The 14,526-nt window shown below is 47.2% G+C and overlaps 1 protein-coding gene across 1 annotated transcript in view; it reads left to right on the forward strand.

The window, feature by feature from the left end:
• The window catches only part of megf10 (multiple EGF-like-domains 10), a 66,179-nt gene that overhangs the window by 40,254 nt on the left and 11,399 nt on the right, over positions 1-14,526 (forward strand). The window contains exons 9-15 of the mRNA XM_062553927.1: positions 1,045-1,257; positions 5,601-5,775; positions 6,948-7,068; positions 7,555-7,718; positions 9,198-9,300; positions 13,351-13,497; positions 14,335-14,469. Of these exons, the coding sequence (XP_062409911.1) occupies positions 1,045-1,257; positions 5,601-5,775; positions 6,948-7,068; positions 7,555-7,718; positions 9,198-9,300; positions 13,351-13,497; positions 14,335-14,469 (1,058 nt within the window). The remainder of the gene's footprint in view (positions 1-1,044; positions 1,258-5,600; positions 5,776-6,947; positions 7,069-7,554; positions 7,719-9,197; positions 9,301-13,350; positions 13,498-14,334; positions 14,470-14,526) is intronic.

Consider the following 14,526-nt stretch of genomic DNA (forward strand, 5'->3'; position numbering starts at 1 on the left):
CCCTCATCAGCCAAGATTGTTTTGAAAGTGGTGGCGTTCTGTTTCTTGTTGTTTGGAGAAAAACATAGTGCTGACCCCCTTTTTCTGCTTCTGTAAAAAGCTGTTCTCAGTGAACTGCATGTTCACCTTGTGGCCATAGTTTAGTATAAGGCTTTGTTTGAAATGCATCTTTCGAGGGCTCTCATCTCAAGTGTGTTGTTTTATTTCATGTAACCTCAGTGACTATAATGTATGTGATCCCGTCTGTCTTTATATTTTGCCTCACTTTGTACAAGTAACTGATGTTGTGTCTTAAGTGGTAGCTTGTCAGTTGCCACTCTATAATTTATATTTCCACTGTTCTGGAATTCTAGCATTTTATTGTGATAGCAGTCCTTTCTAAATATCAATTTGCCAGTTCTTTCAAACATGTCTATACTCAACATAGAGCATGTTCCATATTACCTAAACTAAACAGTGATCTGGGTCGCATTTACACTAATTCTTTGTAGTTACATATGTTTGTCCACTCTCTGAATGTCACTGTGACTCTGCTGGTGTGTTGTCCATGTCCACGTTCATGCGGTCATTTAGCAGGCTCTTTCATCCAAAGCCATTAAGACAGGATTGACAGTCTCCCAGCAGGCTCTAACAGCATGGGCTCTTCATGCAGGTGTTAAGATGGCGCGGCCTAGTCGCAAATATTTGCTCTCTCGGTCTGTCCAGCAAATGAGAAAATCCACGTACGTAGCTCTTAGTTAGCTGGGCTGAGCCAGATATTTGACCCCACAGTATCCCCTATTTCCTTTATTCGAGCTGTTGGTGGTCCAGATAATGGGTGTTTAGCTGCTGCTTCCAATGGCTTTGAGTGACATTATCACAGTTGGCCGCTGGCAATCCGTTTCTGGCGCCACCACAGCAGGCTCTCTGTGAGTGACCCTCCACTGACTCCTCTTCCCTCTCTCCTTCTCTCTCTCCCTCTCTCTCTCTTTCCCTCTCTCTCTCTCTGTGTGTGTGTGTCCACTCGACCCCCCTCCCACCCCCCTTCCTCTTTACCCACCGCAGGTGCCACGAGCAGTGCCCAGTTGGCACGTTCGGCATGGACTGCCGCCAGACGTGTCGCTGCGTGAACGGCGCCAAGTGCTACCACATCAGCGGGGCGTGCCTGTGCGAGCCGGGCTACACGGGCGAGCGCTGCGAGGTGCGCCTCTGCACCGAGGGCGTCTACGGGCTCAAGTGCGACAGGAAGTGCCCGTGCCACGCAGAGAACACGCGCAGGTACAGCACATGACCTCTCTCACCCTTTGACCTTTTGTTTCACTTCCTCACTACAGTGGTTGGACGGAGGAGTTAAGTGTAGGGGTTGGTTGAGTGGGGGGTTTGAAGGATTCTGGGGCTCCAGTGCTTTCAAAGTGCCCTGGAACATGCTAGACACTATAGACTGTAAAGAAATGTACAGTAATTGTACATTGTGATTTTTTGATTAAGTTGATTTTTTTTTTCCAGGGCAATATTTGTACAGTAATTTCCTGTGTATTAGCCGCACTTTGTATAAGCTGCAGGACAGCGTTTCATGCAAGTTAAAATACACAAAATCATATTAATACCATATTAACTACCCCTGTTTATATACCTCATAGCTAAAGACATTTTGTAAAATCAATGTGTAAACTGCGGCTAATAGTTGGGAAATTACGGTAGTTGTACCTTTACGTGTGTTCAGTTGTGTTGCTCTACCTTTACCTGCGCTGCCAGACACCTGTAATGCTAAGATCATAGCAGCATGACAGTTTGAAGGGCATATTAGAGACTACTGAAAACCATTAGTGTTATATTAGTGTCCTCACACTAAAGGTACAGTACATCCTGTGAAGACATGAAAGGTGATCACACTTACTCAGAATGTCTCAGCCTCATCTTGAACACCAGTCACGTCACGTGTCACGTCACGTCACGCCCCCGTCCTATCCTGTCACATTGTGTCATAATAATCCCTCATCTCCCAGTGTCCTGACCAGATGGAAGGTGCTGAGGAGGGAGGTGGAGGCAGGGGTGGAGGCGGGGTGGAGGCAGGGGTGGAGGCAGACTCCTGGAAGGGCTGCAGGTTGGAGTCCTCTTCACACCTGGCCCTCGCAGCAAAAGGGCCGGCCAAGCATGCAAAACATGAGCAAAACAACCTTTCAGTGGGACACTGTTCATTTGAAAGTCTGAAATCTGAGTTTAGAGTAGTAGAGTAAGATGTGTTGTATAAGCAGGGTGAATATGGGAAGTATGACATTGTTTATGTTTCTTGTTCATTGGGAATGTATTATATATATCTATCTGAGTAGTTAGGGCACAGTAGGCTACTTTTAGTCCTCCTGAGTACTTAAAAGTAGGATTGTGAGTACTTAGAGTAGGCTGTTTGTTGTCCTGTTCATTAAATAGGACTGTCTCAGGAGTGGGAAAAACTCCTCTTGAACCAGTTAACGAAGTTCTAATCAAAACCAGCCATTTTCATATTACATACTGCATCTATCTGTTTGTATGTGTGTATAATTGGGAGAGCTGTTCCATAGTGTACTTACTGTAGGGTGGGCTAGACTGAAGTGCATGATTGCTCAAGCTTTCAGAGTAGGCAAAGAACATTTCAGTTTCATAGTTCAGACTAATGACATTCAATTTGTGTGTGTATGTACAGTATGTGTCTGTGTGTGTGTGTGTGTATGTTCAGCTGGCTTGATTTGATCTGTGTGCTCTTGCCTCTTGTGTCTATATGTGCTGCTTTATGATTGTCTTGAGCCTTTGCTTTAATGTCTGGGAATTCATCTGTGTATGCGGTCATATGCACAAGCCTGTTGCTGTGAGTGGGGGTGCCCTCCTTCTCTCTCTATGGGTCTAATGGAGGTCGAGAGTAACTCCATTGTTTTCTATCATGTGTTTTCTGTCAGGTCAGTTTATGTTGTTTGTTTGTTTTGTTTTGTGTGTGTGTGTGTGTGTGTGTCTGTGTGGGTGTCCGTGTGTGTCCGTGTGTTCGTGTGTGTCCGTTATTGTCTGTGTGTGTGTGTGTGTGTGTGTGTGTGTGTGTGTGTGTGTGTGTGTGTGTGTGTGCACTCATGTGCACACGCATGTGTGTGCTTGTGTGTGTGTGTGTTCATGCTTGTGCTCACCGGCTGACTCAGCACAAAGTTGCTCATTGTTTTGAACACTGGGCGGCGGGTTTGCCAGGGGGGGAGCTCGGGGTCGGTTAAGACGACCTGTCACAGCTGACGGCCACATGTGCTGCACGCCGGGGCAGCTGCCTGGCCCAGGGCTCAATGGCCGCGCTGTTTCAGGTGGGGACAGCTGCCCGCCAGGCTGCGTCGGGCCAGAACGGGCCCAACAGGTACTGCAACAGCTAGCCACCCTTCGGCGTGTGGTGTCCCCAAAGGCACCACTAATGGGGGGGGGGGCAGTGGGGCAGTTGAACTCAGGACCAAACATTGCCCTCCCCACAACATACACAGCCACAGACACGCACACATGCACACTCATGAAAGTTCAGGGCTACGTCTGTTGTGACAAGAGGTCCTGATAACAAGACATGTTTATTTTCAAACCTGGAGAGGGTAGAGCCGCTGGCTGAGATATGGGCTTTGGCTCTGTAGCGTATTAAGACCTGTCCAAAGTCAGTTTTGTGGTAACGTGTTTTGAGTACTCAAAGGAGGGCATTTTTAAATTGATTTATAAATATGACAGCAGAAACATTGCAATTTGTTGCCATCAATCGCACTCTTTGTAAATATGAACTGTAAACATGAAATTGAAAACACACCATCCCAGTTTTAAAACAAATCTCAGTTCAAAATGTTTTAAGACAATTCAGAATGGATGATGATGATACCCAACTTTTCATTTCATATACAAAAGAGTTCTTCAAAGAACGTAGCTTGTAAGAATTAATGGCTGAGGTGGTTTGGTACTCTGTCTGTGTCACTTTGGTAAAAAGCCTTTGTCATACTTCCTGGAGTGCTTGTGATTCATGAGTCCTTTTGTCAGTGACCCGGCCTCATCTCCAGGGAGCCGGAGAGTGTAATGTTTTGACATTAGAGGATGTAATGTCTTTAATGGCGCTACTCTCCATCTCCGTGACACAATTGGTGGACAGACGTGACCTTCAAGGCTTCCTCTCCGGACATTGCACAGACAAAGAGACCTTTGCTGCTCGACATGAGATATATTTTTCCAGAGAGAGAAAGATGGAAAGAAAGAGAGAGAGAGACAGCGAGAGAGAGAGAGAGAAAGAGACTTATCTTCAAAAGCGTGACCAATAAAGGCTTTCAGGAGGAGCGCCTGTCCAGGATTGGCCAGAGATGCTTTTATGAGCGAGTGGAATGGAATACGCAGGCGAAGCTGGCCCGCCGTGTGAAACGCCAGGGGTCCCGTTGGGAGAATATGTCTGTTTCAAGAAGCGGGCAGCAATCTGTCAGCTCGGGCAGCAGCCGAGGCCCTGTGACAGATGAAAGCTACGGGGACAGTAAAGGATGCTGGGTAATACGATCCTACATGGATGGGTACCAGACTGGCTAAAGCGGGGGAAAAAAAAGGAAAAAAAATGGTTGTCAGAGTGATATGATAAGCTGCCCACGGCTGACATACTACAGTTGTACAGATGTTTAGGGAATTTGTACATCTGCGATCTGTCTTGGTGTCGGCCATTTAGGCTCACACATGCCAACTGTTTCATGTCCTGTATGATGTTTATCAGGGCTGTCGGGGAAACCGTGACCTGCTTTGCTCAGTTTGGTTAGCCCCGACAACTCACCCAAATAAGACGCGCACGCACGCAAGCCTGCAGGACTTGTGTGAGGTAAGGTTAAGAAAACGTGCGCGCGCTGGATGGGAGCGCTGATGGGGTGATTTACTGCCGTTTCTCCATCATCCTCCGCCGTGGCTTGCGCAAGATTTAGAGCCCTCTGGACTAGCGTAACCCGAGTCAGTAATACGTCTGCCTATTAGGCTCTCGCTGTGCTGCTTACTTTGGAGGCCCAGCTCATAGCGCTGCTGCTGCTGCTGGCAGGGCGCTAGTGTGTGTGTGTGTGTGTGTGTGTGTGTGTGAGTGTGTGTGTGTGTGTGTGTGTGTGTGTGTGTGTGTGTGTGTATGTGTGTGTGTCTGCTTCCAGTTAGGAGCGAGGAGGTGGCTCTTAAGGCTTGATTTGTGACTCCCAGTGGGCATATCTTGCTCTCTGTCACCACATTGTGTTCCACACACACACACACACACACACACACACACACACACACACACACACACACACACACTCTTCCCTCTCAGTTCATCCCTTTCTCTTTTGGCCTTTTAAAATCTCCTTCTCTCTCTCTTTCATACATACCCCCTCTCCCACACACACACACACACACACACACGCACGCAATACACAAACACTACACCTCTTTCTCAGTACCTCTCTCTCTCCTTCTCTTGCCTTAAACACTCTCATACACACACACACACACACACACACACACACACACACTTTCTCTGCCCTTCTCCCACACTGTCCTCTGTGACTAACTCTCTCTCTCTCTCTCTCTCTCTCTCTATCTTGCCCTCTCTCTCTCTCTGTCCCTCTCTCTCTCCCCTGTGCTGTGCCCATCCTCAGCTGCCACCCGATGTCTGGCGAGTGCTCGTGCCAGCCTGGCTGGGCAGGGCTCTACTGCAACGAGACGTGCACGCCCGGCTTCTACGGCGAGGCCTGCCAGCAGGTGTGCCAGTGCCAGAACGGCGCCGACTGCCACAGCGTGAGCGGAGAGTGCATCTGCGCCCCGGGCTTCAAAGTGAGCAGCCGCGAATTGAAAACACACTTTCATACACAAAAACATGCACACACACACACTTATGCACACACACACACACACACACACACACACAGACACGGACATACAGTACACACACACACACACAGAGACAGACATACACACGCACAGCCATTCCCACACAAAACACGCATAAGTGCACACACACACACACACAGGCTTTGATAGCTATCACCTAACTAGATAATACCCTGAAATGCTCACAAAAGAATCAAAGTCAGTTGATTGAATTAGCAATGAAAATGAAAAGCAAAGTGGAAAATTTAGCAGGCAAAGTGGGCAAACTACGTTTTATTATTCTATAACCCTTTGGTGAATAATACGCCAACGTAACAACACACACACATGCACACACACGCTCAAAAGATATAGCGGCTATACATGTATGCCTACACAAACACACACAAAATGGGTATAGCATCAACATGCCAGAGTTCACGCACACACACACACACACACACACACACACAGTGGCAGCAATCCCACTGTCTCTCTGTGTGGGTGGTACTCTATCAATTCTATGTTACTCATTATTACTTGTGTGTTAGTCGGCATTTATGTGAAGGAATCTTATCATCAGGAACTGGCACTCTGTCCCCACAGACTATTCCTGCTGTGTTTATGCGTGTGCTAACTATGGCCATTTATGGGTAACCATTGAAATAAATAACAATCATTGTCTGTAAGGCCCAGCCCTTTATTGCTTTTGATAAGGCCACATTTAACGTATCTCTAAATCACTACCACCACTCCACAAAGCGTATTTCTGTAATCAGCGCAGATGCAGATCTGCTCTATTTAGTTTTGTTGTACACTTGAGATGAACAATATCATCATGCGTCCGTGCATTTGAAAACAATGAGTCATCATAAACAAGTAGCACATGTAGATAAATATTTACAGTGCAGGGAGGTCCTGTTGATGACCCGATTCTTCCATAAATGTACAGCAGCACACACAGAGACACACACACACACCGCACACACAGAGACACACACACACACACCCACACACACACACACACACACACACAGACACACACACACACACACACACACACACACACACACACACACACCGGTGTTCAGGGAGTGGTGGTGGTTGATGGTTGTGCATGTTTCCTAATCCTGCAGGGGCCCAACTGCTCGACGCCTTGTTCCTCCGGCACCTTCGGGGTTAATTGCTCCTCCACCTGCGCCTGTAAGAACGGAGCGACGTGCTCACCTGTGGACGGCTCGTGCTCATGCAAAGCAGGTGAGACGCGCGCATGAACACACACGCTCATAAACAAATGTGCTCATATGTACACACACACAAACACACACACACACACACACACACACACACACACACACATACGCACACACACACACACACATACACACAAACACACACACACACACACACACACACACACACACACACACACACACACACACACACACAACGCGACACTCCCACGCAATCCTATTCAAAAACCCACACCACACGCTCATTCCTCAAATCAGTGCCAGCAGCAGCCCGCTTGTCCTTCCCGAATGCAATTATCACACAGCTGGGTGAACCCTCCATGTTGCTCAGTAGGTAATTACTTAACACCCTCCCGACAAAGTGCACTCCTGGACACAAGTGCCGTTAATAAGCTCCCCAGAGGGACAGAGGAGCTGAGTGGAGAGAGAGAGAGACCAGCGAGCTCAGCTGAGGTCAAGCGGTGTTGTTTGTGTCCCCCCTTTGGCCCAGGCTGGCACGGAGTGGACTGCTCCATCAACTGCCCCAGCGGGACCTGGGGCCTGGGCTGCAACCTCACCTGCCGGTGCGGCAACGGAGGGGCCTGCAACGCGCTGGACGGACGCTGCACCTGTGCCTCGGGCTGGAGGGGGGAGAGGTGTGACGTGCACTGCCAGGTGAGGGGTCGTGGAGGTGCATGCGTGCACACACACACACACACACACACACATGCAAACATTGTTCATATACATGCACAAACTATACACATAGACCAGTCACAGTTCACACATTTTCACACATAAACGTGTGTGTGTGTGTGTGTGTGTGTGTGTGTGTGTGTGTGTGTACACGCCCACATTCACACACAAACCACACCTGTTCACCTCATACTCTGTCAAACGTTTAAGTCATTTGACTACATGGAAATAGCTGGTTTCAGTTGTGACCCCTAAAGCTACAACAACAACAACATCATTCTAGAGTTGTGACTCTTAATTCCTTCTTTGACCTGTAATTATTTTGTAAATGTTTAGCAATTCTTTTGTTTTAATCATCTGAGCTCTGTCTCTAGAATATTCTTCTGCCTTCATCTAACATCATTGTGCAGTATTGTTTAAATATCAGACATTGCAATAGGAGCATAGAAATAAGTTCTATCACCTCCTAATTCATAATATACAGAATCACAAAGTAAGTCACAGACTTTTTATAAGCAAATTGTAGGTTTCTGGTAAATCTCGTGAAGAGCAGCAAAGCCATGCTCAGTGAGTCAGGAGAGCTCACATGCTTCCAAAGGCATTGTGTTCCTTTGATGTGCAGCTTTTCCACAGTGACTCAGCAAATCCACTTTGTCCGTATTAATGACTAGTGTGATCACAAAGTCGGGAACTTTTCGGATTAAACCTCCCACTTTTCCTTCCCAATCGGTTTGGGCCCAATAGGTTTAGAGGCCATAGCTTACATGGTTCTTACATCTGCTTTGAGCTTATCCAAACGTGTTCACTATGCCTCCAGGAATAAGCTGCTGATTACCTCAAGGCGAGATCATGGTAAAGGAATTTCATGACCCCCCAGATAACATATCAGGCAGCCGATTCTATGTTTAGATTTTGACCTCATAAATTGCATTTCAGATAATGCAAACATTTAGGGTGAACGTTTTACACGAATCATACCAGCACTTTGGCCTGTAAAACTCAAACGAGGACAGCTGGGAGGCTGCTTTAGCACAGACGCCATTCTTATAAAATAATCCTTGGAGATATAAATCTATAGTTTACAGTTGTCCTCGTAATTTCTGAGTGAAGTTTTCAATGGAGGTTTACAATTCTTGAACTGAGGTAACAAATCTTTGTTTAAAAATAGAAATGAAACCACACAAGAGAATTGCTATGAGAGAATGAAGAGATTTTCTCTAAACCTTGTGGTATGTAGTGAGCATGCAACATCAGAATTCAATCACAGACGTATTTCCTGGAATGGAAAGGAACACAAAAAGAAGAAGAATCATCCATTTATATTTGACAGGGTTTTCGTCACAGGCCACTCAAAATAAGATAGCCTCTGAATTCTGATCTCTCTGATCTGCGACATGTTTCAGCTAACCTAATTTTCTCCGCCATCTTGTTTCTTTTGAACCAATTAACCCCCTTTAGGATGGCACGTATGGCATGGACTGTCGAGAGCGCTGCGACTGCAGCCATGCGGATGGGTGCCACCCGTCCACTGGGTACTGTCGCTGTCTGGCTGGATGGACGGGTAAGAGTCATGCCAACATGCCATGGGCATTTACAGCTGGAGTCATACTTACATTTAGTTAACGACCATGAGATTTTACACATATAGCCCTCTAGTTAGAGTGTTCAGTACCGTACTCATCATGGGCTTTCATTCTGTAGCTATGGCATGAACAGCTTGGGCTCTGTTTTGTACACTGGCCTTGATAGGATGATCACTGCGACTTTTGGAACTCCTGTGAGGAATTTGACCGTGACTAGTCTCACAATCTATTGCACGTGTAACAACAGGAACCGTCAATGCCAAAGTATGAATGTGTATGATTCCCTTAACAAAATCAAGCTGTCAAACTGGCTTTGCAGATAGCTAGTCTGGGACAGACCTGGCCCACATCCGTGCCAGAATGGGGCCAGATCTGCTCCATCTGCTCCCTGACGGGGAAGGGGGGGTGGGGGGGGGGAGATAGCCTGTTTGGTGCCGCTGTCTCTCTCAGTGCTGTTCCGTTGTCTGAGACCCTGATCAGCATTCAGAGCCACACGTCCGCACCGTAGGAGTGGAGGGAAGTCGGGCGAGTCAGCGTCAGGCGAGTCGGCCCCGAGCGTCAGCCCCAGTCTCAGACACGCGCTCTAATTGCCCTCTCTAATCCTCCTCCTGGCCTGAGGTGGCGCCGCTGCGCTGAGACATCAGATGCTGTATCCATCCATATCCATCCCTCGCTCGCTCTCTCACACCCCGACATGAGAACCCTCGCTGGGTCCTCGCTCTAACACCACGGCTGGGCCTGCTTGGCCAGTGGAAGAATTCACTGTCAACAAACAGAGATGGTAGGCGCTTTGTCATGTCGCGGGTGTTGGTAATGATGGCGTCTAGCGTGAGAGACGTGGAAACTTAGACACACACAAATGCGCATGCACACACACACACACAGACACACAGAGACACATACACACTGACACACACACACACACACACACACACACACACACACTCCCTCTCTCTCTCACACACACGCGCACATGCACACACAAACAAGTGCCCACACTCCATGTCATAGCTATGCAAGACATTGTTCCAACGGAAAACTGGAAACTAAACTGTGGAAGAGAGAGAGAGGTGTTTATAGCAAAAGGAACAGTTCAAAAGGCTTCGCCACCTCTGGCCCATTGGAAGGAATTTAAACAGTGTAATGTTGTTTTCATTGCTAGCTGGGCAGGCAAAAATTTAAACAGAATTAATGTGATATGCACGAAGGGACTAGTGTGAGAGAGAGCACAGTTTTGACAGGGGTTTGAAGTATTTATTGTTCTACCATTTTAAAACTACTTTTATGTGGGGGAGTATAACTTTAAACTGAATCCATCAGGAGTTGAAATAGTCGTGTTTGGCTTCCCACACAGTTCCCCGAATACGTGCTGTACAAAATATTCTGCATTTGAGTTGTTTCCGTCAGTTGTATAGCTCTAGCGTGCATGCTGGAAATAGCCCGCTACTCTCGGCCATGTTTAAACCAGTAGCTGCAATGCGGTAAACAAAAACACCAGGCAGAACTACAAAGCTCTGTCATAAACTTAAATAAATATAGATCATCTCCGAAAGGGAGAGGGTGGCTACGATGCCAGGGAGATTCTCTCCACCTCCTCCTCCTCCTCTTTCTCTCTTCTCTTCCTTTGGTTGTCTTCATGCTCTCTCTCCTCCCTTTCTCTCTCTTTTTCTCTCCCCCTCTATATCTCCCCCCTCTCTCTCTCTCTCTCTCTCTCTTGCTCTCTCTCTCTTGCTCTCTCTCTCTCTCTCAGTCTGCCTCTGCATCTCTGAGTTTGAGCTCCTCATCCCGTGGTCCGATGCCGGCGGAATACTGATGATGATGGCGCTGGCCATAGCGGGTCCCTTTAAATGTGCAGGCATTTCTCCGGGGCTACTTAGCCCGAGTTTATCGCCAGCATTCTGCCATCGCCTAGCAACGCGCTCAGACCCCTCAAAAGGCTCTTTGTCCCGGTCTCCTGGCACAGCACTCCATCACTACATTGCTTATCGCCCACGGCGAGAGAGAGAGAGAGACAGAGAAAGAGAGATAGAGAGAGAGAGAAAGAGAGATAGAGAGAGAGAGAGAGAGAGAGAGAGAGAGAGAGAGAGAGAGAGAAAGAGAGAGAGAGAGAGATGGGGAAGGAGGAAGAATAAGAGTGGGTAGAGGAAGAGAGAGGGAATAAGAGGTTGAGTGGGGTAGAGGGAGAGAGAGAGGGAGAATATAAGGGGAGGGGGGGGGGGTTAGAGAAAAAAAAAAGTAATTTGTTGTTTCGATAGTTTATTCTGCTATGAGTGGAGTATCTTGTGGCGTGCAAGACATGCTGAAATCACACATTAAATCACTCCCTGTGGCCTCATGTTTTCCCTTTTGAACCCTGGCATCGGGTGAGAAAGTGAGTGTGTGTGTGTGTGTGTGTGTGTGTGTGTGTGTGTGTTTGTGTGGGCGAGGGGGGGTGGCGGAGGACAGAGTGAGTCCTCACAGAGTTGTTCAATAGGGCCTAATCTCCATATGGACATTGTCTCTATTTCCTTCCTCCCAGCGAAAAAGGGCATGTCTCAGTGGTGACAGTCAGAATAGCTTTTTAAAGTTGGGTTAGTTGCAATTGATCGTTTTTAAGTATTTTAGACTCCCTCTCTCTCTCTCTCTCTCTCTCCCTCTCTCTCTCTCTTTTTCTCTCTGCCTCTCCCCTCCGCTCTATAGCCCTCCCCCCTCTCTGTCTGTCGCTTTCTCTCTTACTGCTCTTTCTTTTTCCTGCTTACCCGCCTGCTGTCACCCTTGCACATACTTGAGATCTTATGATTTGTTGTTTGTTTTGAAGTCCAGCTGCTTAGACCCAAAGAATAGTATTTTTTTGTTTTCAATTTTTTGTAATTGACCATAGCAGATTAATGTTAGAAAATGGCAAGAACTGTCATACAAGCTTTTTGCCCTCCGTGCCAAGTTTGTAGTTGCCAGCACAATCACATTGCTTGAGGTCCCAACTGCCATATTGTGTTTCACCCTCCAAAATGAAAACAAGTGCTGGCAGTATGTTGGAATGAGTGCTCCCTCTTCATAGCTCACCAGCCACTTATTGATTTCATCTAACAGATTCATGAACTGACCTCAAACGGCAATTCCAGAATGTTCTGTTTGTTCATTAGTGGCTAGTATTGAAAGAATTAGCTTGATTAGCATGACCATTTTTATCCTTCTATGGAAAACACACACACACACACACGCACACACACACACACGTTTGCACCATGTACGGTGTTTTACAGTGCAGTGTCAGCTGACCATAAAACAGGCTCTACTTTATGACTCCGGCAACACAAACAATGTAAATAACATCACCTTCATGTTATGTTTGCTGCTTTATGTCCCCTCCGTGCATTGTCTTGGCAAGAGGCCAAGCGGTGTGTGTGTGTGTGTGTGTGTGTGTGTGTGTGTGTGTGTGTATGGAGTGCTGGGGGGAGATTTATGGCACTCTGGGTGAGCGCTGGATCCCAGTGCCAGGCCTAATCAGGAAGTGAATGAGGCTCATCAGTGGATTTATTGGACAGACGTGTGCCAGTGGAAGTGGAGGGTTGCATGTGTGACGCGGGCAGGGAGGCCCTCCGCACAGACGGCTGCCACGGCAGCAGGGCATTGTGTTTTTTTATGAAGGACTGAGTTGGAGTCAGCTTGATGAGTTGAGGTGGGCAGATTTGGGATAAAAACAAGGCAGAGAGAGTGATGTGTGTGTGTGTGTGTGTGTGTGTGTGTGTGTACGAAGGAGGACCAGGCTACATACATGAGCCCATATTCATAATGTATGTGATCCATGACCAGTTGAATGTGTCAGTGTGCTGTAAGTCTGTCAGTGAATAACATGTCTGTGCTCTCTCTCCCTCTCTCTCAAAATTCAAAGTGCTTTACATGACTGCACAGTGTTGCTAAAGCTAGTGTTATAAGTGGCATAGTAATATCACAAAAATAAAGAAAAAGGGAAATATAGCAATGTGGGTATAAACATGTAAGTAAATAATAAACATCTCTGTGTGTGTGTGTGTGTGTGTGTGTCTCAGGGATCCACTGTGACAGCGTGTGTGCTGAGGGACGTTGGGGGCCTAACTGCTCTCTGCCGTGTAACTGTAAGAACGGGGCGTCTTGCTCCCCAGACGAGGGCACCTGTGAATGTGCGCCAGGCTACAGGGGCACCACCTGCCAACGCAGTGAGTACCACATTCCTATTCATTAGGGATAATGTGTGTGTGTGTGTGTGTGTGTGTCCAGCTCTCTCTCTTTCTCTCTGTCTCTCTCTTTCTCTGTGTTTGTTTGTTTATCAGTGTCTGTGTTGCATTCCGTGAACTTAGAGAGGGTTTTGTTTAATTTGATGTTGTGCTCTGAACAGCGAACAGTTCAACCCTACAGCTAGTACAGCACAGCATAGAGTCAACTTGGAATCATGAGCCATTTGTAGACCCATTCGCAACCATAATGCAAAAGTACACTGGAAACATTGATTACTCCTCTAAAGTACTGCTTTGTGTACTTTCTAGTAGTTCTAGCTAGCATCACATTATTGCAAGCATTGCATGATTGTCATGCTTACCACTGTAGTATGCAAAGTAAACAACTTTACGTTCTTCAAACTGTCTTGTGACATTTTAGAAACCTCTCCTTGTTGGTGCACTTAGCAAGAGGTGCCTGGCATACGAGGGTTGAATTTGAGTGCAGGCGGACAATAAACCCTTGTATGACGAAAAGGCAAAACACACCATCTTTAAATGTTGTTATAATCCCTTGCCAGAAAGACAAATGTGTGTGTTTTTTTTTTTTTTTTTTTAAACAAAATGAACAAAAATGGATTTGTTTGTTACAAAGATGAAATTTTGGAGCTTAAAAGCTTAAGACTTGTCAAGGTGGGACAGCTGCTGTGGGTGTAAAACCCCTGAAGACGGCGAAAAGTCGAATGAGTCAGTAATATGCGTGTGGCTGAGATCATGGAAAAAGCATTGCCTGATCGAAGCGACTCTTTTCCATGCTCTGCTCTGCTTTCTCCTCCCCAGTCTGCTCGCCAGGGTATTTTGGCCACCGCTGCAGCCAGGCTTGCCCCCAGTGTGTGCACAGCAACGGGCCGTGCCACCACGTCACCGGCCAGTGCGACTGTCTGCCAGGCTTCAAGGGGACGCTCTGCAACGAAGGTGAGAGCTCGCTGACCCAATGCCCCCCCCCCCCACAATCCCACTCCCCCAACCCCT

This window comes from Sardina pilchardus, chromosome 14 (genome assembly GCF_963854185.1).
Source record: "Sardina pilchardus chromosome 14, fSarPil1.1, whole genome shotgun sequence".
NCBI lineage: Eukaryota > Metazoa > Chordata > Actinopteri > Clupeiformes > Clupeidae > Sardina > Sardina pilchardus.